Source organism: Gymnogyps californianus, chromosome 13, assembly GCF_018139145.2.
Source record: "Gymnogyps californianus isolate 813 chromosome 13, ASM1813914v2, whole genome shotgun sequence".
In the NCBI taxonomy this organism is placed as follows: domain Eukaryota; kingdom Metazoa; phylum Chordata; class Aves; order Accipitriformes; family Cathartidae; genus Gymnogyps; species Gymnogyps californianus.
In genome coordinates, this window is record NC_059483.1 from 23,375,377 (window position 1) to 23,401,002 (window position 25,626).

General features: G+C 43.8%; 1 protein-coding gene across 5 annotated transcripts in view; it reads left to right on the plus strand.

The window, feature by feature from the left end:
- FBLN2 (fibulin 2) overlaps nt 1-25,626 on the plus strand; it is a 117,988-nt gene that overhangs the window by 17,766 nt on the left and 74,596 nt on the right. For 4 of the 5 annotated variants that reach the window (XM_050904515.1, XM_050904514.1, XM_050904517.1 and 1 more), the window contains exon 2: nt 18,927-20,386. In XM_050904515.1, the coding sequence (XP_050760472.1) occupies nt 19,006-20,386 (1,381 nt within the window). In that variant the 5' untranslated portion in view covers nt 18,927-19,005. Of the gene's footprint in view, nt 1-2,650; nt 2,713-18,926; nt 20,387-25,626 lie in introns of those variants that run through there. The other variant, XM_050904513.1, reaches the window with a different exon arrangement.

The following is a 25,626-nucleotide window of genomic DNA, read 5'->3' on the forward strand; positions in this document are numbered from 1 at the left end:
CTGCCCTCTCTCCCGGGCATCCCAGCCAGAGTTACCTGTCCCCTGGCTGTGCGGCACTGCGAGTGCTCCCTGGCCCTCCTCGCCATTTACAGGCCTGAGGAGCAGCAATGGGTACAGGGGATGGGCTGGAGGCAGTGGTCGGTTTCCTCTACAGAGCTGCAGCTGAGAAGGGGGGTGTCTGCAGCCCGGGGTGCGGGGGGGGGGGGGGGGGAAGCAAAGCCCTGGGAGCAAGCAGTGAGGGGGGGCGGGTGGGGGTGGTGCACCCACACTTGGCATGCTCAGCGCCTGCACAGTGCCCAGTACAGGGCCTCTGAGCTCTAAGGGACTGTCTGAAGCAGAAAAAAATGGTTGCTTTGTGATGATGTGGGTGAAAGGACCTTCTAGTCACGTCTCTTCTGCCCTTTCAGCCAGACTGGCTTTTACTGTGATGCTAGCTTGCGCTGTTAAGTAGCTGCTAGTTGTCACTTAAAGAGTATTGCTTTGTTATTTCAGAATTACTGAGACACTTAATTGGCTGTTCATTAACTGCCTTAGAGAAAAATAAGATCTGATTAATCATCATTTCAGCAAATTATAGCCTGTTCTACAGGCTAATGAAATTAAGCAGCGAAGAGCTGGCTTCCTGCAGCTAGCTGTGACCTGCCCTAGCTGTGCAGCCCTCACCGCCTGGCCCTGACCTGGAGGGCTTGAGGTGCACAGAAATCAGAGGGGTCACCGACATGAATCAGGGATGGGGGCCATAGAGTCCCATGTTAATGGGGTGAGGACCACGGAGCACTGCCCAGGGCGCAGTGGAGACGATGCCTGTACCTGGCAGAGGTACAAGTTGTGGACATAAACGCAGACAACCAGCAAGAGAGACGGCTGTTGGCCACAATTCCTGACCTTTGAGATCACTTCACTTTTTGTTACTTTTTTGTAAGCAATCGTCATTGTAACTGATCAAGATCAAATTTCTGAGCTGAGATCTTGAATTCATCATTGAAGAATGTATATTTTTCTCTGAAATAGTCCTATATAGTACATTATTTCAAGATTTACCTTACACACATGCTGATTTCAGACATAACTGGTTTTAGTAAATTATGCAACAGGGAAGATGCAACTAGCACCTTTGCTTTAGAATAAAGGTCTAGAGTTCGAAGAAAGGAAAACTCTGCAGATGCATAATGCAACCATTAGAAATCCCACACAAGGTATTTGCAGGTGTTACTCACAAGGCCAAGAATTTAAAAAGCAGGTTTCTTACATGAAATTGGTTTGCTTTCTTCTGGCCAAGAGTTAAAGTTCCCCCAAAGCTTTTCTATTTTCTGCCATCTTTGTGTCTTACATCCTTCCTTTTCCAAGATCCTTGGCTGTTGCCAATCTCTTTTAGGGGCCCTTTCTCAGCTATTTAAAAGCAGCTCTAGCTGCTCCCCCCATCTGCCTAGGGTTGGCAGAGAGAGTAATAGAAACCTCCCGTTTCTTTGCCAAGTGGGGCTCCTTCAGCCTCCCTGTGTAATTTGATTTAGCAGTGTTTGAGACATTGACAATGTTGACATTGGGATTACATGGAATTTGTTTTCAAGAAAGCTGGGGAATAGCACAACCGTTGACAGTTTGCACTTTACCCTTTTCAAGACCTAAACATTCAGGAAAAGCCTGCACCAGATTGGTGCTAGTTGTTAATCACCTGGGTTTTGGTGTGCAGCGCTTAGGACCTGATGGTGTGGTTGGGGCTGGACGAGCAGGAGTGACGGGACTTGAGGACTATTCTACCCCTTCTTCTCTGTGCCTTCTCTGGTGTATGCGCGTTTGACAGCTTCACAACTGGTTCAACTCTTCCCTGTGCAGAATTTGGGAAGAAGAGGCATTTCCTTCTTCTCTGAAGTGTAGTCTTCTCATCATTAAGCATGATGATGATTGCAAATACAAAATAGAAATAGATCAATAACAGTAGAAGAATATTAACAGAAGAATTAATTGAAGAAAGTTTAGAGGCTTTTTTTTTTTTTTTGTAGTAGAAAGTTTTCTTCTGTTAGCAGAAGAAACTGAAATTGTTTCTCACTTAGCTGATGGCAACACTGGAGAGGAATGGATGGGAGTCTTGCAGCCCAACCCATGTAACATCTTCGTTGCCAAAGACCCTGGACCAGATGCCCAGGCTTCGCTGGGTCTCGGGGGCCTCACTGGGCCTTACGAGAGCTATCTCAGTGGAGAGCCTTGGTATTGGCCATGGGGATGGCGATGGCCCCAGCACTGTGGTGGAGGCCCTGAGCAATGAGGGCTGGCCCCCTTCGGTGTGGGGGCTGTGGTCCCCTCTGCGCTGGGCACCCGAGGAAAGGGAGACAAGGGCCTCAGCGCCCCAGTGAATCCCCCATCCCAGGGTTTGGTAGGTGGGAACGAGCTGTTTAACGGCCCCATTTGGGTGGTGGAGGCAGCCCCAGTGCTGCTCTGGCTGTACCTGGATCAGGCAGCCTTAGGCTCGGCTTTGAAATGTGAAGCAGCTTTCTTAGGCATTGTGTGGGGGGGTAAAAAGTGAATTAACCATATCATAGGCACATGGTACTTCCCTGCTCAGATTACACTACAAAATCTGGGCAGTTCCTAAGATAGAGCTGGAAAAGGGGATTTGGGAGTGTGAGCAGCACTTGGAGCCGAGCACAGCTGACATGGCTGGGAACAAAAGGTGATAGGAAAACTCACTGCATCTACATTGCTGCACATCCACAGGTCAGCAGAAATCCTTCCTAACTGGACATTTGTTGCAAATTTACTGGGAGAAGTGTAAAATAACTTTGTTTGAGTGCTGGCTTTGCTTTGTGCCTTGTGTTCTGCTAGTTGCAAAGATTGTATCTGGCTCTGTTTCTCTTTGATTTTGTACTTTGTTTTCCAGATTTACTTTCTAACTGTTCATCAGACTCTAAAGCTCTTGTTAAATATCTTCTGTTTGGTACAGTTTAAAGACTTAAGTAGATAGGGGTGGATTTGCTTTGTTAGTTAAGACTGCTAAAGCTGTGTCTACTCTGCTCGTGGACAAAGCTTTTTGCAGTACGGATTTTTTTTTTTTGCAAAATACTCCATAAGCAACACATGTGTTTGTGCTATTAGATCTTCATGGACTCTTTTTTTTTATCTTCTCCTCAGAAGTGAGCTTCTTACAAAACCAATTATTTTTAATGCCGCTTCTGGCCTTTTGACTGGGAATTCAGAGAGCATTTTACCTCACATACTGAAGCGAAAGTTAGGTTTGTTTTTGTTAATGTAAGTCAAGAAGTAGCAATGATTCAGTGTGACAGGCTGAATGTGAGCCATATGAGCCGAACTGCACAAGCATAAAGGATGATTGTGCTGCAAAATATCTCCAAGTAATTTAGATTTTGACACACTTACTACTTCTCAAGTTGCATTTCCCCCTCCCCGCCACTCCTGCCCTTCCCCCACCATCCAGGATCTGATGTGATGGAAAAATATATGCATTGTCTCTGGGAATAGTAATGGTTAGGCTAAAAGTGCTTTGCTTCTGCAAATTTTATTATAGCGATGTGAGAGCTTCACAAAGAGATGATAATAATTGTATACGCTTACATACATAGTCTTAAATAATGACTTTATGGGTTTAAATAGCTCAATTTTTAGATGATAATTCTTATCACTTAGAACGTGTGTCATCTACTTATCTGTTTCGCTAACGGGTTTTGAAATGCACCGGTATATAGTCGTTTTCTGATTTAAGAAGTGTAACTTTTGCATTGAGCCACTGGAGCACAGCTCACACGCAGCTCCCGGCGCGTGTGACAAGAGTTGCATGTTAGGGAGGACTGCTTGTCCCCAGGAAGCCCAGAGAACCGGGCAGAGTGCCACTTGAGTCCCACTCTTGGGTGGAGGATTTTATAGTGCCATTTTTTCCAATTAAGCACTATTGATTTCTTTTGTGCGTGTTTTTGGTTTTTTTGTTGTAGACTTTTTTTTTTAATTTGTGGTTTCTTTGTATGAATGGCAAATGAAGGCTGTTTTAATGTTGAGTCAAATGATGCATACTCATAGCAGGATTTTATGTCCAGCCTTTTTACCGACTAAACATCTGCATGTCTTAGCATTTGGATGTAGAAAAGAATAGCAAATGGCAGTTTATCTCTGGCTAGGGTTTCTTACCAATAAGTGAAAGGCGGGGCAGGGAGCTGTGTGTGTATGTGTGTGTGAGTGTAGTATATTAGTGTAACATCTATAAAATAAGACATATTTTAATGGCTCTTAAACTGTAAGATTGAATTCTGTTCTCTTAGGAGGTATAACATGCAGATACAATAGACACATACCAGGGTAAATGAGAACAGAATTTGGTTTTTCAGTGAATCTGTTCTAACCCATTGGCCCAGTCCAAGCCTCCCCTTGAAGTTATTAGAAAAGACCCTGCTGACACTGATGGAAGTGGGGATAAAGCCAGGCATTAAGATGGTCTAGATTGTGACACGCCTTTGCTGTTTAATGTTGAATGTGAAGTTTTTAAAGAAGCAAACCAAAAATAATACATTGCATACTATTTTTAAGGCAAAATCCCAGCAAAATGTCTGTCATCGGGTTCCAAACGATTCCTTGCTTCACTTTAACAATGAGCTATCCATTATATGGTCTTAATTTATGGAATGTTAAACAGTTTCTGGCATTACTGTGCCCCTGCAGGAAGAACAGATGGTACTTTTGAATGAGTTTTGCTACGGGATAAAATGTTCCAGGTCTTCAACAGATCATATCCATCTGTAAGAAAGGAATTGCATTTGTGTAAAATAAACTGGGTAGAGTCAAACAACTTGAAATCCTCTACTGAAGGTAAAACAGTGCCTGTAGGCTGAGGTGGTAGTACGCATTGGAAGGTAATGTGGAAAGCCATTGCTTAACACTATTTTAAAGGTGAACACTTATTTTGGTAAAACATCTCAAATGGGAAATCTTATACATCAGGACTTGGAAGGCAGTGGTCAGTATATAACACGGTCAATACATACTGACAGTAGTGTGTGTATAAGAAGAGTATGTTACATTTATAATCAGATAGATTGGCTATGTCTTCATGTTGTCTCCATGCAGTAAAGTTCTGTCTTGTTTGATTTATAGAGCTTTGGCTCTCTGAGATCTCTGAAGACCTAGATCCTGACAGTCCTTATCATGTCAAATGTATGACATAGCCAACCCTACAGAACTGAGTGGAACATCTCCATCATGATGCACATCTTGCACCCTCCATAAAAGTTAGTCTTACAAGTCAAACAGAGGATTGGCAGAATTGTGAGAAGTTGCACCACTTTCCTTCTCCATTCTTCTAAATGACCAGGAACTGCGAGGGTGATGGAATCCATCATTTTTCAGAGCTCTGCTGTGATTCTTCCAGTTGGCCTCTCGGGGAATGATTGCTTTCTTCTCACAGGTCTCTGCACTATTGTGGTCCACATTTGGTGAAGGAATATCCCCTTCAGTTTATTTGTCTTTCTTACAATTCTATAAATTTTGTTCATATTCCCCATAGAGTTCTCCTTTGCAAATTGAAAAATCACAGGCTCTTCAGCTTTATCTACTTGAAAATAAGGTAATTAATCATGTAAGGTCCCCGTATGATGCATAAAGACAAGCTCACATCTAGGGGGCAATCCATCCATCATGAACAGATTATCAGGGATATTAATTGCCCTCTGAAGTTTTATCCACCTCTCCGCTGACTGTAGAGGAAGCTTCATCAGTGAAGTAACTTCTAGAAAACGGAAGTTAAACTGAACCTGTGATCTTTAGAGAATTTAAATTCATGGTCCCATTTGTTCTATTCTTGTTCTTTGTACTCTGAATACCCAAGATCACTGTACCAGCAACTTGCTTTTAGAAGTGATGCTGCAAAGTTGTAGTACCTTTATATTACTGGAAATCTAGTGAAAATCTTCCCTCTCCCAACCTCCAAAATCAGTCAGCTGGGTGTGAACGTCTGACTGGGCTGTCAAAGTGTTTAAAATCATTCTGGGGTGAGCCAAGGTCATGCCACAGGAAGGGTCTCTGCAGGTGCCTCTTTCAGCCCCGCTTCAGAGGCTGTGTTCGTGGAAGCACTAATGGAGGAATTTGAGAGAAGACTGGAAAGCTGGAATACCTCTCATTTCACTTTCTTTACTTTCCTTGGTGTTTGGGGTTTTTTTGGTTTGTTGAGGCTTTTTTAATACCAAATGTTCTGTGATTTTGGGAGACTTTATCTTTTGCATATTAGTAACTTTGTCATCTTAATTTTTCTTGCCAGTCATGCGCTGGACTGTGCATAATTAGCATGGAGGGAGGGAGTATCAGCTCATTCTTCTTCCGTTGTAGTAATGATTTCTTTCCCCTTGCATAAATCATCTTTACAGTTGTAGGATTTCTTCAGCTGGAAAATAAAATAGCTTCCTCCCCTTCCAGGAGAAAATGGACCAAACATATATATGTATTTTAATGTATCAAGACCAAACAAATTGTGCGCACTAGTCAATAACCACCTTCGTGGAGTATTGTTCGTTGTAATGAAAATGAGATTCAATTTACTGTTTGGTTAGTGTGTTCACCAAAACCAAGATGTTGTGAAAGGAAAAGAAGTATTCTTGTTGTTTAAATTATATGCACCTCTATAAAGTAACACATAAAAGTATTAAATCAGCATTTTATGTTAGTGGGAGTACCTGCATGTACATAATTTAATGCAAAAATAGCGCTCTCATCAGTTGATTGCTCTGGATTCTCTCTCCAGCATCGGAGGAATACCTGGATGTGGCCTGACATGAAAAGCAAAGTTTATGTTAGTGTTTTCATTTCCCCAAAATTTTATACGAGAATATGGGGCTAGCTTATTTTTCAGTATATTTGAAAGGAGCTGCCTTTTTCTTATAAATGTTGGAGAAGTCTGTTTGGTTTCTTCAGTGATGACACCTGTTCTCTTCTGGGCAGCAGTTAAAGTAAAATTTCCATTTTGTTAGATATCTTAAAAACATAGTGTGTTCCCCATTAGAACAAAGCCACATTTTGCAGTATCAGTGTTTCTGGATTGCTGAGATTTCTAATTTTGAATGTTCTGCCTTTAGTTGCAAGTTATCATGGGTTTACTTGTATTTGTTGATGACCAGTTACTTAAAATATTCAGGAGTATGGGTTGCATATTTACACAGTGGATCATACTAGCTTCCTGTGGTAACAGAAAATGTAATGTATAACTTACAAAGTAAACAAGACTTGCTCTTCTAATATCGTTCTGGTTTGTAGGGTAAATATGGTACAGAACCACAAATCATTATGAACACAAGAACTACATACGTGCATCTGAGGGCAGAAGTTGTCTAAATGTATTTAGACATACAGCAAACTATCTGTTGGTGATCACTAAGTATGTCAGTTTGAGATTCTGTACAATATACAGGAAAAAACAGTGCTCCTACCTCCAGGAAATTCTCTAAATTAAGGTTACACCTTGGACAATTTGGATCTGGTCCAAAGCTACTGAAATCAATGGAAGGAGTTCAGGATCCAGGGTTCCACACGTGCAGCAGACAAGAGTTGTGCACCTTCCTTAGAGAGCAAAAGCATGCCAGGGGAGTACAAGAAATATGTGTATTTATATGTTTCTATATCTGTTTATGTTGAAACCTTTCAGCAAGAATTAATACTAGATATTTTGCTTTTATGAGTTTCAAAGTACCAGTCCATGCTTTCATTTTATGACAGCCTCTTAATAGCTTTAAATCTATTTCAGGTTAGCTATAAATAAATTTGCTGCCCAGAAGAACAGGTCTTATCACTGAAAAAACGAACCAGACTTTCTCCAACGTCTAGTACAATGCCTCCTCCTCTGAAACACTTCTCTAGATTTTAATCTTCAGTAAATGAGGTAGCATTACTGGCCTTGGCATCTCTTGAAGGATAAATAGGGCTCAAAGCACTATCCATCCAGATCCTCTCTGGCAGAGTACTGAATCTGTCTGTCTGTAGCAGCCAGATATCTTCCTGGTCAGCATCAAGTTTAGTTCATATAATTGTGTGCTACAGCAGATATAATAAAAGGTCCCAGGCAGTGTGTGTGTACTGGGTGCATGGGACCCCGACCTGCTTGTCCCATCACCTCAAGGACTCACTGGCCACCGAGGAGCAAAACATTCCTCAGCCTCATGCCCAACCAGTGAAGCGCAGGATAGTTTACTTTCCAGAAATGGGAGTCACACAGCAGCTCTCAGCTTCTCTTACGCAACTCTTCACAGTCTTTGAGGATCAGCGAAGAAGAAACACAGGGTGGAAGATGGGAGGTATTGCAAGCGTAACTTCTATTAGTTACATCTGGCATTATTGTTGTCTCTGAATGATAGGCTCGGAGATGAAATAGCAGAGCAGGCATCTTTTTGCATTTTGGTATCCAACAAACCAAATTCATTCCATTATCTTTTATGGAAAGTTTGTGCAGGAGCAGTTTTGATTGATGGATTACATCTGCGGCTGCTGACTGATTAGCAGCATGATAGATGTAGCTTCATTTACAGGGATTTGCTTTCATTCATGAGGAAAAATTGAAGGTTTCTTTCCAGCACATTTTTTGCATTAAAACTTTTCAAAGTGCTCAACAAATGGTAGGCTTTGATTTCCATTTGTTTAATGCCTGTGGTAATTAACATTTCTGTGAGAACATTTTAACCAAATGTTCTAGTTTTTCCTCCATTAAAATAATAATTTTTTGCTTTAGCTAAAGAATTTAATTGGTATATATAATAACCCTGATATGGGATTTCTTTTGTCACCATATGAGAGGAAACTGTTCCTGAGGAATGATCATTGTTGCTTTTTCTGGACTTCATTAATTTATAATTGGCAATATGCCTCACGGTACCTCCAGTCCACTTACTACAGATATGCTCTGTCTGCAGTTGATTGTCTCATGGTATGCATGGAGAGAGGGCATGTATGTGAGTGCTGAAATAAATCCGAGTTCCTTTTCTTCATACCAAAGACTATCTGGGCAGATACTCAACCAGATTAATTAGCTGAACATTTTTCAATGCAAAATTACAAGGCTGGATCCTTAACTCAGCCTGTCTTTGTGGAGTTGGTTTCTAAACCCTATCTCCTCGTTCATGGCTTGTAGAAAACCATACGATTGGGAAATCAAGAAATGGGGCTCAGCGGCAGCAAAGCAAAGGAGATGACTACTTAGTGATACTGGTACCAGATTCTGTTGGGAGATGCATCCACCCTTGTATTTTTTACACCTCCATTTCATCCTGCATCCATGGTTCTTGTGTGCAGGTCCAAGCACAGAATGGTATCTGGCAGTAGAAGTCCTACGCAACCTGTCCTGCAGTTGAAGCTCCAAGATTTTTGGTTCATGCCAGGCTTACTCCAGATAAGCCTTATAGGTAGAATTAGTGGTCAAGACAGTTGTTTCTTCTTGTGCTGCTTGTTCTTGTTCCTTTCTTATAACAGGAAGACTCTCTGTTCAGATTAGAGCACAGCAAACTCTCAGGATCACTGTCAAGAGCTGAACTAGCAAATCTGGGATGATTCCAGCAGTAATAATGTGCTCAGGGCTACACAGAGGGCTGAAAATTTTGTAAATGAAGAATTCTGAGAACATTTACTGTAACGAAGAAAACGCAATCTCAGTGACTCAAGACAGAGATATTTCCTCAAAGTGTGAGGTGGAGGTGAAGATGACAGCTGTGATGCCTCCAAAACCTGAGAAGGATCACAAGCTATGGTGTACTTGCGATGGATAAATTTGAGCTAGCATTTTATCCACCAGCTATAATAAGCTAAGGAGTCTTCTTTCTCCAGCTTTTCCCCCCAGCCTTTATCCAGAAGAATAGGGCAGCGAATGCCCTCTCTGTATGGAACAAAGGCAGTGATGGCCTTGTGTGCTGTCTCTAAGTGTTATTTATTTAAGAGCCAGAGCACAGGCAGGACAGTGGGTGTGCAGAAGTTCACCTACTGTCATGCGAGTCTCAGCTAGGTGCGTTCTGCAGCTGGGAGAGCGGAAGATGTATTTTCTCAGCTGTGGAGCAGAGTACAGCTAATGAAAGGAGTTGGTTTGTTGCTACAGTTGGTTCCTGAGAGCATGTTTACTCTCTTGAGGGACAGATTTGGATCCTGTTGAGTCATAAAGGAAAAGAGTTTGATCTTGGGTCCTTCTGGGGATTTTGCTACATTGTGAAAAATCATTGTGCCTTTTGAGGGGAACATGTCAAGATTCACAGTCTACTTCTAGGGAAATCCTGATTGTAGACAGCAACTGTATGTGTTGTGGATCAAAACGGGTATGTTGACAGAGCTCTGTATAAAAGTCGTGGAGAAACTGTGAACCAAATTAGTAAAGGACTATAAAATGTTCACTGTACGGTACGTGTTATTTTCACCTCATCAGCAGATAGAATTTCACTATTAATCATAAGAATGACAAGGCCAGGGCACATTTACTGAAAAATTATTTACTACAAACTTACTGTACTGACATTTTGTTTTGACACTCATTTGGAATTAATTGGCAGACTGAAGCAAACCCCTCCGAGTTACTCTGGAGAGTCTCAGATCAAATTCTTCGATTCTGAGGTTGAAGTTCAGGCGATGGAGGAACCGCGGCTCCTCTGGCTGCTGAGCAGTTTTGCCTCACAGGTAGACTGTGGAAAACTGTGTTGCAGTTCCCTTCAGTCTTCCCTCAATGAAAACAGTTGTTAATTATTTCCAAATTGGCACATGGCAGTGCACAGGGCAGGAAAGGCCACTTGCTAAGCTGTCAGTTAAATAGTAGGCTTTCTTTTGTCTAATTTGTATTTTAGGGTGGGGGTGGGGGAATCTTAATTTTCAACTGTTCCAAAAGGGCTACCTGAAATAGGTAGATGGTATCCAGATGTGCTTCTCTTTAATGCCCAGATGCTCCAACCAACATGTTTCCCAACAAAAGAAGATCTGTATTACTAACTGTCACTGCTTAGGGCAGTGGGGTTCAAAGTGCTGGCAGGAATCGTGCATAGTAGAAGACTGGGTTAAGAAAACAAAGAAACCCAAAGCCTTAAATCTGTTGCTTACAGAAAGTTCTAAGTAGCATTATAGTAATTTCATTGAGGAAAGAAGAAATGGGGAGAGGGGATCACAGAGGGAGTGGAAAATAGATGCTCAGATTTTGCATGCCACTGTCTTGAGGTTGCAGCTGGTTTTTTTCCTTGGTGAGAGTCAGCAGCAGCCCTGCAAATATGTGAGCTCTGTAAAACATTGGGAAGGGGCAGAGGACTGGAGTATCCTGGAGGAAGATTAGGGAAAGAAAGGAGAAGAGAGAGAAATGTAATCCAGGACCTTGAAAGGATGCTTTCTGAGGAGCGTGATTATGAGACTGTATAGGGGTATGTTCTGCTTGAGTTACTTACGGTTTCTCACCAAAAAGTATCTAAATAATGGGGAGCATCGTGGAAACTAGGGATTTGTTTCTTCCTGAGAGGGAAGAGAGGAGTGCAGCTCTTTAAGTAAATGAGAAAAAATTCTTTCCTTCACTCATCAGAGCAGCTACCAGTATTGACAGTGTTCGCCTGAGCTCAGAGCATTGAACTGGTGCTGGTGACAGCAGCTGGGGCAGGGCCATCACTGGAGCTGTGCTGCCACCTCTCCTGAGGGTATCTCCACATATGTGCGGCTGCTCGAGGTGCTGTGGAGCTGAGGGACATGCTCTGCTTGCCTGCTGCCAAAAGAGCTCTCTCTGTGCAAATTAGTTCATAACTTATGAGCTTTGACAAGTTTTTGTTGGCCGTGCCTTGGGAAACGTTTTTGAGTGGCTGTTGCTGAGTTTGCTTTAATCTTTTCCCAGATTTTTTTGGCTGTTGTGGAAATAGCTGGATTATTTAATTGTGTTTTTGTGGTGCATATATAGTTACCTGAAACTTGGTGATGTAAAGAAAAAAAAGTGTATCAATAACAAACACATTTATTTTCACTAAAGAGTTAGGCTCCTTCCGCAGCAGAGCTGCGTGACCCTGGCGCAGCTGCAAGTACATGCTGAGCCTCCTGTGCATGGACACTGCATTTGCATCGTCCCGAGAGAAACCGAATCTTAGTTGGTTTGTCAGAGACTCCGTGGCAGTGCGCTTGGCATGTTTCAGCTGCTCTAGTCCCCCCGTCCACGCACAGCCCCTTTGCTGAGCTCTCTATTGCCAGCGTGTCAGAGCTGGGACGAGGACCAGCCGTGTGCACTGGGCGGGACAGTGTCTCTGTTCGCCTCCTTTCCCCCATGTGAGTCGTTTCTGTCTTGCTCCTCTGCAGTTGCCATCCTCCCACTGAGTCACTTTGGATCTGCTGCAGTGGCGACTCCCAATGACACAGAATTTCACCCCTCAGTGAGCCAAGTACCTGCCCTGTTATTTTAGGCTGGTCTGGGGTGAGGAGGAGCACTGACACAATAGACCCAAGCCATGATTCTCCCCTCCTTGGCTCTGCCCTGTCATTCACTTGGACAAAGGCTGCCTTCACTCTCTGGGACTTCAAAAATGGCTTCAAAAGCTGCACATTCTGGAAGAATTCATCCCAGAGCTGCCTGGTCACTATTGCTAATGCTTGGCTACTTCAGCTGAAATACCTTGGGTGATGCTTTTCCATTACTGCAGCGTGTCAGGTTCCTGTTTGGATTTGAGCGTGGGGAATGTCCTGGAGAGCGTCGGGAGCATCTCTGCCCGGGGGCGCTTCTGCTGGGAAGGGAGGTCTTATCGGAGCCTCTTTTGGGAAACTGCGTGAGTTTTGATCCTGTGCTGCTTGCTCCTTGTTTGTCCCACTCTTGAGTTCTCAGCTGAATTAAGTAATGATCCTCCAGACTCCCAAATGTCCATTTTTTTTAAGCTTTTCCATGAAAAGGGGGTTAACAGTAACTGATTTCTTATTGAAAATAAAGCTGAGGAAAACCGCCTGCAAAAGCTATGACTTCTGAAAACAGGCTGATTTTTGCCAAGAACTGGAGTGTTGACAACACTGAAGTGACTAAGCATCTCGTGCTTTACCTTCGATAAGAAAAAGCAGCTCATTGAATTTGGCTCTACACTGGGGTTTATCCTACTCCTCTTCTCTTTCTTCCCAACCCAGGTGCCCTGAATGAGAAGGCTGGCTTCAGCTCATCTCAAATTTCATTAATTAGCAGGCAGAAATGACTGGCTCTGTGCACTGTGTATTACATAAGAGCGGTAAAGGAAACCCTTCTCCACTTTTCATTCATCCATCTGGTGAATAGCACTTTAGTTACCTCTGCTAGCGAGATGGGCTGGGAGCAGCCAGCAGCAATCCCTTCCAGCGCCTGGTGAGATCACAAGTTTCCGGATTGAGAGGGTGTGAAAGGAAGAGCTAATCCACTGGCTGGCACAGCCGAGTCAGGAGTTACCGGGCTTAGGGTTTTTTTTCTCTTCTTCATACAAGAAAGAACTCTCACAAATTTCCATTTTCTCTTGCATTTAAAAGGGATTGTTTTAAAATTGATATTTCCTTCCGTCCCCTCCCTTCTTCCTCCCTTAGTCTAAACTATGACCGCAGCCATTTAAGAGCTGCTGGCAGCTGCAGCAGACCAGAGAGGTCTGGCTGGGGAGAGGTGCTAAAATACACAGGCTGGCAGAATACGTTAGCCTTGTTGCTCAGTGTGGGTGTGCACATGCACTTCAGCCTCTACTGTGCTTTTTGCAATGCTTTCACCAATGTGATAGAGAAGAGATTCAACATCACACACCAGGGCTGCGTTTGGTCCCTGGTTATGTACAGCCTGAGCCTGGAGAGCCAGTTTGGACTGGGTAGCACTGGGAGACCAGGAGAACCGTTCCTAGCTGCTCTGTGGGTTGATGAACTTCCTTTGTGCACAGGTGGTGAGTGCCACTACTGCATCTGCTTTCCAACAGCTCAGTGCATAGACAGACTTCTTTTTTTGTATGCATGAAACCTGGGTGTAGATTAATGGACGAACTAACTGGCTAACCCCCACAGTTGCACCCACCAGGGAGCGTGCTCCCAGTACAGGGCACAGGAGCGATCACACGCCTGTCTGCCACCTTCTGCTTTCCCATCAGGCTTGCATCTGGCCCTGCACACGGTTCAAAAGGAGAAGATGTATATCAAAACAGCATTTCTGTTTTTACCATCCTCAAAAAGGGCAATTTAGTGAGGAACTGAGAGGTAGGATAGAGAAAAGAATTGTTCTATCTAAACCTGTTTGCAGGGATCTGCAGCTGATTAAATCGCTGGTACATCTTCAAAGCTGTAAGTCAGTGGGTTCTCATGCAGGTGTTGTCCTCTGCAGTGGGCTGAATTTATTCTATTTATTGCTTTTTGTTTATAAATGTCTGCCTCTTTCTATTCTGTGAACATTTGAAAGAATGCTCTTGATCCTGCGGTATCTCTTCCACACATGCACACCTTTTGCAGTTGTTCTGCCGTCTCTGGGGCAACCTTCACACAGAAGGATGGTGTTTGTGTGAAGTCTTCGAAGGAAAGTGCCTCCTGTCACCTCTGCTTACCTAGAATAAGCTTTCTGGTTCAGCACTGAAGTGAAACCATCTGGAAAAAGAATCTCCCAATAAAATACTCCGCTTAATTTAAAGAAGTTGCACATTTAAAATGTCTAGATCTTCTGTGGGAACACACTGGTTTCATCAATATTTTCAAGTAACACAGCTGAACTGTTTTAATCAAGTCAACATTCTTCCTTTCGACTTTATGTTATGGCTTTGATTGAAGTAAATCACTCTGAGTATATTGTTTTGCAAAAATGTCAGAATTTATAACTTTTTGGCCCCAAATTGAATTGAAGTAAGCATTTTGAAATCTTGTTTTGTTCTACCCACTTCCCCTGCCAGGAGACAGGAATATGATGTTTTTCAGCCAGTGCTAGTTATAATTTTGATGGTTGCTGCTGTTAGCCTTGGATGTCCTGTCACAAAGGTACTGGTTTCATCTGCAATGTGAATTCTCATTTCCTTTTCCATGAAGATGTGTGCCTGTAGTTCACGTTCATTTGGAGTCTTACTTTTTTAAGCTGGTTTTCCGTAAGCTGTCTTCGCTTTGCCTTTCCTAGGAATCATTTTTAAAGAAGGAATTGAGGAATAAGGAACTCCTTTGGGGTCTGACCATCCTCTATTTGCTGCTGATTTACCTCACAGGTTTACGTCTGTTGACTTTGAGGGCCTTAGTCCCAATCCAGAGCATTGGCCCTTGCTTGCAGGGGTGCTCATGCTTTCTCAGGATGCACTGTGTGCACAGGACTGGCAACAGCTGCTTTAATAGTGGCCCAGTACAACCCCACTAAAGCCAACAGGGTTAGGACTGGAACCAAAGGAGAACAGGATATGCAGCACAGCAGGTTAGGAAACTCCACAAAGGACATAAATTGAAGCCTTCTGGGTCATGAAGCAATGCATGAGGACTGGGGTGACACTTGGGTTATCTTGCTGTAGAGCTCTGTAAAGCTTTCAACAGAGACTTTGAAAGACCTTTATTTTAGGTGTGCAGGGCTTAATTTGTTGTGACATCTCACCCAACTGAGCAGCGAAAGTCAATGACATTGATAAGAGTGGATGAAGGACAGAGTTGAGAGTAAAAAGGCCTGGTTCTCATTTAGGTGAAGCCCTTGCGTATTGTCCCGGTTGTGTAAAAGGGCATTAAAGAAAGCATTAAAATAGTTAATGGAAACAAATTGTTGCAATAATATCTACTGGTATTAAACTCCCCTATCCTCCAGAGACAGTGTATTTTTCACCCTCTGGGTATAGACACCTTTATTTCACAGCTCCAGCTTTTGATGCCATTACCAAGTAATTAGCTGCTGTCTCCAGAGCATCGTTTCAGCATTGGGGAAGGGCATAGATCCAGAGGCAGTTGCACATCAGCTGCGTGGGCTGGCAAAAGCACACACACTGTGTTTGGAGGGATGCGTTTTCTCAGTGGGGCTCAATAGTCGTGTCTGTGCGCTTCACTCAAAGCTGTTTTTCTGTGTGCCTGAAGTAGAGACTGTTTCTTTGATATGCAAGTTTATTGGGGGGGTGGGAGCAATGGGTGTGGGGAACAGATGGAGAAAGCACAGGGAAAATGCGATGGTTTAAAGGAATAGAAGGAGACACTTTCGTTGGAATCATGACACCAGAAACAAGGAGCCTCTGATGAAGGAAAGTGAGCCTGAGGATAGGGAAGATTGTGGTGCTATCGACAGAAAAAGGATATATAAGGATTTCAGCCTTATCAGTTTGAGGTTGGTAGCTTGAGAAACCAAATGTTGAGGGATGTGGAAATGATCAAAAGAGAAAGGTTACAGAGGGACTGAATAAGGCATTGAGCAGAAAGTGCAAGAGGCGGGGAGCAGGGACAGGGCCTGCTGTGGGAGAGGGGCCGCGAGCTCTCCAGGCCTCTCCGTGGGCGAGAGGCAAGGGAGCAAGGAGAGGAACAGAGGAAAAACTGGAGGTGACCTGGACAAGCAAACAAACCCTTGGACAGAAAGGGGGTGCAGATGAGGAGGGGAGGCGGTAACTGTACAGGGGAGGGCAGTCAAGCAGCTCCTTTCATGAAAACAGGACTGTCCCATGATAAACCCTCAGCTGTGCTTGAACTTGTAGGCACGCTAGATACAAATTATGACTGGCTTTCTGCTTCTTGCTTCAGGATATGAGGTAATTTGGGGGCTTCTTGTTGGGAGCTCAGGTTTATGCCTGAGAAGTGAACGCTTGTTTTGGGAAACCTGAATGTACGAGCAGGGCAGGCAAACACCGTTCACAGGGATGTCCTGCTCCCATTGCCACATTTACCTGATGGGCTGTGCTGCACCAGGACAGCAGTAGTTGACTGTGGGCAGTTGCTATTTGGGTATAAAGTGGGTGATGCACACAAGCTTGCCCTTTGTGTGGCCCACAGGTGCTGCTTACCGAGGCAATGCTGTGCCCTACCTTTGTGCACGCAGAGGCTGGCCAAACCTGGGGCTGTGACACCCAAACGGCCCACATTGGGATCCCGGGGCTTTCGGAGCCTGGGAGGCACTGATGTGGGAGAGGGAGGCACGGGCCAGGGCAGAGCTGTGCTCAGCTGCCACCAGCAGTGCTCTGGCAAGCACAGAGTTTGACCAAGGGACTTACATGCACTGAAGCTTTAAAGCCAGGAGGTACCAATGGGAGGGGATGGTGACAAATTCGTGCTGTGGGACCCTTGCAGAAGCAGCTTATCTTTGATTGTCCTTCCATTCATTATTTCCCAGCTACAGCTATGTAATAATTACAAATTTGGATTATCTGGAAAAGCTGCTGAAAGCAGGATAAATTATTAATTCCCAGGCTGGATTCTGAAGAATTAATTTCAGCACCACATATTGGAAATTCTCCTTCATACGAAATATCCTAGTTTTGAGAGCAGTTCTGAAAAACTGAGATTCTTCCACGCCATTATTATACTTTCTGACAATTTTATTTTTCCTTCAATCAGTATCCTTTAGCACGCTCAACTAATATACTCAAATTCGTAGTAGAAAACCTACATTTGTAAGAATTATATCTCTGTACAACGTACTGAAGTAATTCAAATTCCAGGGCAGAACTATGGAAATTCTTAGCACAGTTTGTCTGTATCTTATCAGAACAGGCACGCTTTTCCCACAGCCTGGCCGCTTTCCAGCAGTGCCGAAGCAGACTTGTTGGAAGCCCAGTTTGAATGGGAGAAGTAATCTTTCTGAATGGATTTTCTGGCAGGATTCCTGTTGCGTGTGTGGTTTATTGTTCTTGGTGATGTGACTACATTTTACCCCCTAGATAAATGTTTTAGGGTCTTTATTTTTTTGATGATGGGAGGGGTTCTGGAAAAATAATCAGATCGCTAATTCTATAAAATTCTATAGGCGAACTTTTTTCTGTTTTAACTACTTTCCCATGTTAATTGTGTAGCTTTTTGAGCATGCTTTTGCTATAAAGGACAACAGCTGATTTACTTTAACTCTTAAACTTTTCTATGGTCAAAAGATTTAGTAATTAAAAAGCAAACAACTTTCTTTTCCTCAATGCATTTTAACAAAGTGTTATTATGCCAATTCATTTTTATATATGTATTCTGTTCATAGTGTAGTAATTCACTATAAAGTATTACTGGTGGTGTCAAAAATAAAAGAAGTGGTTGCCAATGGTGGCATATCCTCAGATGGTGTAAACGTCCGCTGCATATACAGTTGTAACTCTAGTGAAGTCAGAGTCGATCCCTCTGTGCGCTACAGGCCTGCTGTGGAGCTGTGCCAACTTCTGTGAGCTGAGGATCCAGCCTCTAATATGTATTACAGGATAGCTAATATGATGTTTAACCACAGCGTAACCGCAATATACAAAGAAGTTCTATTTTAGCACTGCTGGGGCAAAAAAAATAACTGTTAATGCCGAAGACTGAAGTGCAAAAGATTGCTAAGTGGGGGAAGGAGGCAGAAAAAAACTCCTCTTTATTTTGAGTTAACATGTGTACAGACAAATTCTTACGTCTCAAGGCTAAGTTTTGTCTAAGAAAGATCTTTAAGATTTGGGTCTTTGTAATTAAAACATAAAGAATAATTATCTTAAACGTACATCTGCAGAGGAAGAACTGTGTATTTACTTATTATCTGCCAAAAAATCTTTCTCTCTTTAGCTAGAAAGATTAACAAAAGGCATTGGAGTATAAAGGCCTTCTTTTTATTGAAATATATACACATTTGTGAACAGATTCAAAAGAGAACAGTCACAACTTTTTTTCCTTTCTTTTTCTTTCTTTCTTTTTCAAAATGGGGGTGGGGGGGAAGCATGCAACTCCAAACTTAGTGCCTACAGTGCTTGGAAGACATTATGATTAATTTCATGCTTAGGTTTCCAGATGTTGGATTTTGTCCCAACTTTTAAAGACCTCTAATGTTTAACAGGATATGTGCTGAGTATAGTCTTTAACAGAGTTTTCTTTCATAACTCTAGGATCTATGAGAAAAGGTAACTCGGGAAAACACTGCAGATTCGGAGCTGAATCTACAGCCTTCTAGGAAAAAAAAATTAAATGTGCAAGTTTGGACTGGAGCTATATTTGTTTGGGAAGACTATGGATAGGTACCAGAGCTGGCAGCAGAGCTGTTTGAACGCCATCCTCCTTGTGCTGCTGTGGACCGGCATTTCCCATGCACAGAGGGACTGCACGGGCGTGGAGTGTCAGCCCCTAGACAACTGCATCGAGGACGTGCTGGAGCCTGGCGAGTGCTGTGCCACATGTCTGCAGCACGGCTGCACGTGCGAAGGCTACCAGTACTACGACTGCGTCAACGTGGGCTTTATCAACGGCAAAGTACCTGAAGGGCAGTCTTACTTTGTGGACTTTGGAAGCACTGAGTGCTCGTGCCCCAAGGGAGGAGGCAAGATCAGCTGCCAGTTCATGCTGTGCCCAGAGCTGCCCCCAAACTGCATTGATGCGGTCGTGCCAGCTGACGGGTGTCCTCAGTGCGGGAGAATAGGCTGCCTCCATGAGGGCCAGAAGTATGTAGCGGGGCACACCTTCCACATGCCCCCCTGCAAGGTTTGCCATTGCCCGAACGCTGGTGGTGAGCTGATGTGCTACCAGCTTCCAGACTGTAACGCATTCGCCTTAAACACTGCAAGTCCAATAGATGCTGAAGATAGTGAACCAGAGAGGCACTACGACGATCCATACAGCTACGACCAGGAGGCACCAGAAGGAGACAACACCCAGGTGGAGTCTCCAAAAAAATACAGGAGTTATTCATCCCACCTAGAGCAAGAGAGCATCAGCCAAGAGCAAAGCGAGGACTATGACTACCTACCAGCCAGCATTGCTCCTTCAGCTTTGGCTCCGGCCGATCCGTACACCGAGGAAACGGCTGTGCCACTCACCACACCAGTGCCTAAGGTCCCCTCTGAAGTTCGCAGTGCCACAGAAAGAAGTGAGCGAAAGAGGCTGCCCCGCACCACTGCAGCATCCCTCCAGCAAGCGATGCATAAGGAAGCACCGCTAACCACCAGTGCTCCTCCAGAGCCCACAACGGCCACCACTGAGACACCCAAGCACCTGGAGGAACTGGAGAGGAGACCGAAGGGGAAGCAAGGGGACAAAGAGAGGCATGAACAAGAAAGAGCCCCCTACTCTAAAATGAAGAAGCATGCCAGAAAAGAAGACCCAGGGAACAGCATGTCTCTAGGCTTGAAAGAGGTGAATTTAACAGAGCCGAGTTGGTCAAAATCTTCCCATGAAACACACGAGGGAAATGCTTTCCCCAAGGTAAAGTTCAGTGCAACGACCTCTCCTCCTGTTGCTCTAAAGGAAGACCGTAGTCAGTCATCCCAAAAGCAGTCACAGACGCTTTATCGTTACCATCCTGAGGAAGATGGGGACCCCAACTCTATTCACGCTAACCCCAGGTTACCAGAAGGTAAGAACTACTTCCAGTGTAGATGTCTAGAGAACATTTACTCATAATAATGTTGGTGCATATCCATGGTTCTTTTCTTCTTACTGCTCTACGTGGGCATGAAATCAAGCAAACCTCCAGGTACCTTCTTTCATCTCTTTCAGAAGATGGTTTGTGTTTCATTTGACATAATAGATGCCATTTCACTATTGCCCACCTTGCTTTGATTTTGCAGGCTGTGGATGGTGTTTTCTGGTATTTTAACTTTATTTCAGATGATGATTTGTTAAACTCTGACCTTTTTCTTCCATTACCTTACTTGCTTTTAATTTCTAATGTGATGTTAGAGAAACATCTTACTCTACACAAAAGGATTTAATTAGTTATCTCCTTGGATCGTCCAGTTACCAACTGAATGTAATCACATTTGTAGCTTTTGTTTTTTGCTGGGGAGGAAGTGAAACAGTTGTGCTTCTACTATGAAAATATTTACAGCACTTGTTGTAATATTTATCCTATGGCTGAAAGGCTGTCTAAGCTCTTTAGTACAAGAACTTGATAGATACACTCAAATACCCCTGAGGACTAGTAGGGAGAAAAAGGACTGCCTCTTGCTTTGTGTTTTTGGGGGGCTGGAAGTTTATGATGTTTATGATCAACTGTGGCAAGTGTATGTATTTCCTCTCTGCCTCTGGATTCCTCTTGACATCTGCAGTGAATGTTGATTATATGCTTTATGCAATGCTCATTACTGTAATGAATGCAGACTTCATCGCTATAAATTAGCACATATACAGCTCGTCTTTCCAATTCATTTTTCATCAAATCAAGAGTAATATCTCCTTTTTCAAGATGTGGCACAAAACGTTCTCATGAGACTCAGATGTATAATACTTGCAGTCTGAATAGAGAATACTGATTTCTCCCTAGGCAGTGATATTTCTTCCTGGGTTATCTAGGTAGCCCTTAAACATCTTGAGCTGCCTAGTCCATCTACTTAAGAAGTTTAAGGGAGATAGGAGGAGAGCAGATTTGGAGCTGAGACTCTAGGCCCCAACACAAACAGCACCTCACAACTGTTTACCAAACAAAAGATGTACGAGGTCCATAAATAGAGATGGTAGCCTTCTTTTCTTTCGCTTCCACTTATGTTTTTATTGTAAATGTTGACCTCACAAGTAGTGATAGCAGCTATAATCCGAGTCCGACCTTGACTTCTTGATTTCACCAAAACAATGCTCTAGAGACCAGTCTTACCTGAAGAACCTCACTGCATTGTAGGAGTACACCAGGCAGCAGGGTTTGAACGCAATGCCTTGAAATGAGAAAACATGAGCTGAGCACACATACCGTCCAGAGGGATGCCATTAGGAAGTGTAGACTTTCAGAATTCATCTAATACATAGTTAATGTGCTCCAAGCCTTACCTCTGTGCTACCTTCTCTTCACAGATGCCTGTTGTATTTTACTTCTAGCTCTTTTTGCTATGTGAAAGATGAATCAAACAGGGGTGACTGGCTGATTATTCTAGGGGAGTAGTGAACTGGTGCCAGCCTTCCAGTTTGTGTAACCTGAATAACAGGATCTGTCCATAACACCTTCATCTGCTCTGTGCAAATGAAAGTAGCAAAAAGCATCTGCCTACATGGTGCACTGAGTTCATCTGTAGCCAGATTTTACGCTGCTTAGTATTACCATGCAGCTTAAGCGCAAAGCTCTTCCCTTATATTTGTTGCAGGCTACCACAAATCTGATCTGAGCTGTCCGTGAAGGCTGTGTGTAATACATAGGTCTGAGTTAGGACTAATATGCAATAACTTGTTTTCTGATGTAACTTAAAAACAATCTATTTAAAATTAAATTGCCTTTTTTTTCCTCTCAAAAAGGAAAGATGGGTGGACCATTCTGAAATTTTCAGTGTGAGGGTTTAAGAAAGCCTATTGGGGTGAAAGTCTTTAACAGCAGAGCTAACTACTACATTTTAGTAGTAAATGTAGAAATTGGGTGATCTCCAGTCTGCGATTCCTGGGAACTGCTTGGCTGAGACAGGTCTGGTTGGGGTCTGGATTAGGTGGGGATGCCCGGTGGATAGGAGCAAAATGTGATGGATGTCATGTCAGGCATGAATTGTCTAGCCTACAGAAGCAGGCTTGGAAATCAGTGGATGCCATTTTTGCCTTAGCTGAGAGAGAGAGAGAGAATTTCCTCTACAATATTGCAGAAGCAGAAATGAAAATAAACAGCCCTTGGGAGCACAGCACTCTCTGTTTGGCTGTAGACAATGCAGCTCTGAGGCTGCTGGTTCTCTGTTTGGCCCATGGAGTTGCTGCACGTCCTGGGAGTGAGCGCCAATGTCATTGCACCATGTGCATCACCCCGCAGCCGCTGACAAGTGGGGCCTGGCCAGGCAGCCCCTGCCGCCTGTCGGCTCCACCGTTCCCATTAGGAATAGTTGGTGGAAGCAGATCTGTACAGGCTGTAAAGGAACTACAGAACCTTCTCCAAAAATCAGGAATCTCCCTTGACATGGCTAGCGCCAGCGCTCATGCCTAGGGACTGCTGTATTTTCACTTGTTTTGTTGTTTTAATTGATGTGGTTGTGACTCATGTGAGTAGATCTGAATGTTTCAAGTAATAAAACACATACATCTTCTGTCTCTTTGGTGACTCCTGAGCCAGTGATAGAGAGTGAGTGAAGATATTAGTCAGACTTGAAAAAAAAATTAATTTTGCCTTCAGATATAGAATGAAAACATAAATTTTGTACATGTATTTCTAACTATAAAATGGCATAATCTACCAGAATTGCCAAATAACTTATTTTCTCCCCTCAGGAATCGGCAGCATGATGTAAACTGCATCAATGCCCTGATTTTTAAAACCTGCAAGGCCATTTCGCTGTTCCCTAATGAGGCTGCCACTCTCACAGCGGGGTGGTGCTGCACCTCTGGGTGCAGTTGGGCTTTTCCTCAGAGGCTGCACATGGGTGGCCCCAAGATAGTGTTCAGGTCCTGTCCAGCTCTTCGGGGTGCCATGTGAGCCAGTCTTCATGCATGCCCGGAGTCGCTCGTGTCCCAAAACAAGTAGGCGCTCCCAGGCCACCAGCCGCACCCTGCCCTGCCCGTGGGCTCCCAGAAGCAGCGAGCGCAGATTTTGTTCGACCAGCTCCCAGCAGGGTGCTGTGGGGTGCAGAGGCCGTAGCTCACAGCTTGGGGAGGGCATTTTGGCCACCGTGAATGCTGTGTGATTGCAGAGGGTCACAGCGCACAGGGAAGATGTGCGCAGCCCGAGGGGCTGGAAGTGGTGGTGCCTTTCCAGCAGTGGCTGCCTCAGAGAGGAGGGCTGGATTAGGGGATTGCTTAGGGTTTTTGCACTTAATTGAATTTTCCTGGTTTTCTCATCAGTCTGTGTATGGAGATGGATTTTCTTTATTTTGGTTTTTTCCTTCCTTGAAATCACCAGTATGGTTATTAAAATTTCATCTTAATTGCTTTTTTTCTGGAAACATACATTTGTTTAGGTTCCCCACTCACTGAGAGATACATTTTTGTGACTGTAGGGACATTCTAGATATTTTTTTTAGTCTTCCTTTTTCTCCAGAGTTTAGAAAAGTATAGGAGGCTTCACAGAAACATTTGCTGCCACTGAAAATTCAGCCCAAGTTAGATGACTATTGCATTTGTTCTTCCTATTAGCTGTATCCTGGCACCAGAACTCAGCTGTGGTTGGATCCCTGATGCCTTTGGTTAAAAACTTGGCTTCATTATTTATATTTTATGTATCTCACTTTGGTTTTATATGTAGCTGAGTTTTCATCTCCCAAACCTCTGATGGCTCATATGTAATCTAATGGTGGAAACAACGTGGAGTACTTTGGTGCTCAGGAAAGGTTAATTTTGTGTTTTGATTCTCTTTCTCCTTTTGCGCTTTATTTTTCTTCTGTGTTTCAGTATGACTCTGTGAGGCTGGCACGTGCTGCTTCCCTTCTTGCCGACACGCGGGTTGGTCCCTGGGAGAGGCGCCTTCCCCGGCGAGGCTGCCCTGGGGTATGTGCTGAGCTCTGCCCGGCCAGGGGACGGAAATAACTCTGCATCTAAAAAGCTGCTGTTGTTAGACACAAGCATATACAACGAGATGCAATATTGCACTGTATTTCGCATCAGCCAGCTAAGATGATCTATTTAGCATCTTCACTCATGGACTCCAGTGAATTGCCATTTGTTTTGGGAATTTTTTTCCCCTCTCCTTTTTTGGCCGCTCTGGGCTTTTCTGGACCAGCCGTTTTGCTGATTATCTGGGTGCTGTGTGAGGCCAGGCCCTCACTGGTGGCTCGCTGGGGCAGCAGCAGCACTCACAGCCCCCATGGAGGATGCGGGTGCTGCTGCCATCACAGAAATAGGCCCTGTTGCAAACCCACTGGTAAAATGGTGACTTTGGGGAGCTGGTTTCTCCATTTGCAAGGCGGGAAGCACAGCACCAGCTCTGCAGGGCTGCATGAGCCCAGGGGCTGCTTTCCTGCCTCTGACGGGGCGGCTGCTGCTGCTCAGGGGTTTCTGCCACCCTTGTGCTCTGTGCCAGCCTGTAGCACTCCCTGCTGTGGAAACATTTGTCTTTTCCTCCATGTGTGAGTGCACTTGTCACAGATCCTGAATATAGACTGAAGAGCAACTTTCTTCAGCAACATACAGACCTATTGAAGTTTCTGTGGCAAATGCTAATTACTCCATTTCTAAAGGAACTGTAAGTGTAAAGTAGAGATAATTACTCAGCTGAGAAAGTGTAAATTAAGTACTTTCACCAAGGGAAGGGATGAGATTGATGGAGACTATTCTCTTTATACAGTCTCTTTCCAAACATTGATCTTATCCTGTCACTTACTGCACGAGCAGCAAACAGAGGGAGTTTTAATTTCTATATTTCCTATTTTCTCATCCTAAAAATGCCCTGAACAGGGGAGGGTTGAATAAAACATCTTTAAAGATCTTACTGTCAAGTTTTGCTATGATTTTCCCACTTTTTTCCATTTCTCTATGCTCTGCCAGTAGAGAGCCATTTCTTGGATAAATTTAACTCAGGTAGCAAACAGCCTCGTTGTGAATGTTTTATGATTTGAATTCTGGTTTTGGCAGGCTGAATAGCAATTTGTGTCTAGCTGGAACCATTGTGTTTCAGAATGGAGGTATTTTTCCACTTAAAAAAATCACCAGTTGTGGATGAGTTTATCATGGTCGCTTTTAGAGATAAGGATAATTGCTCTCCAG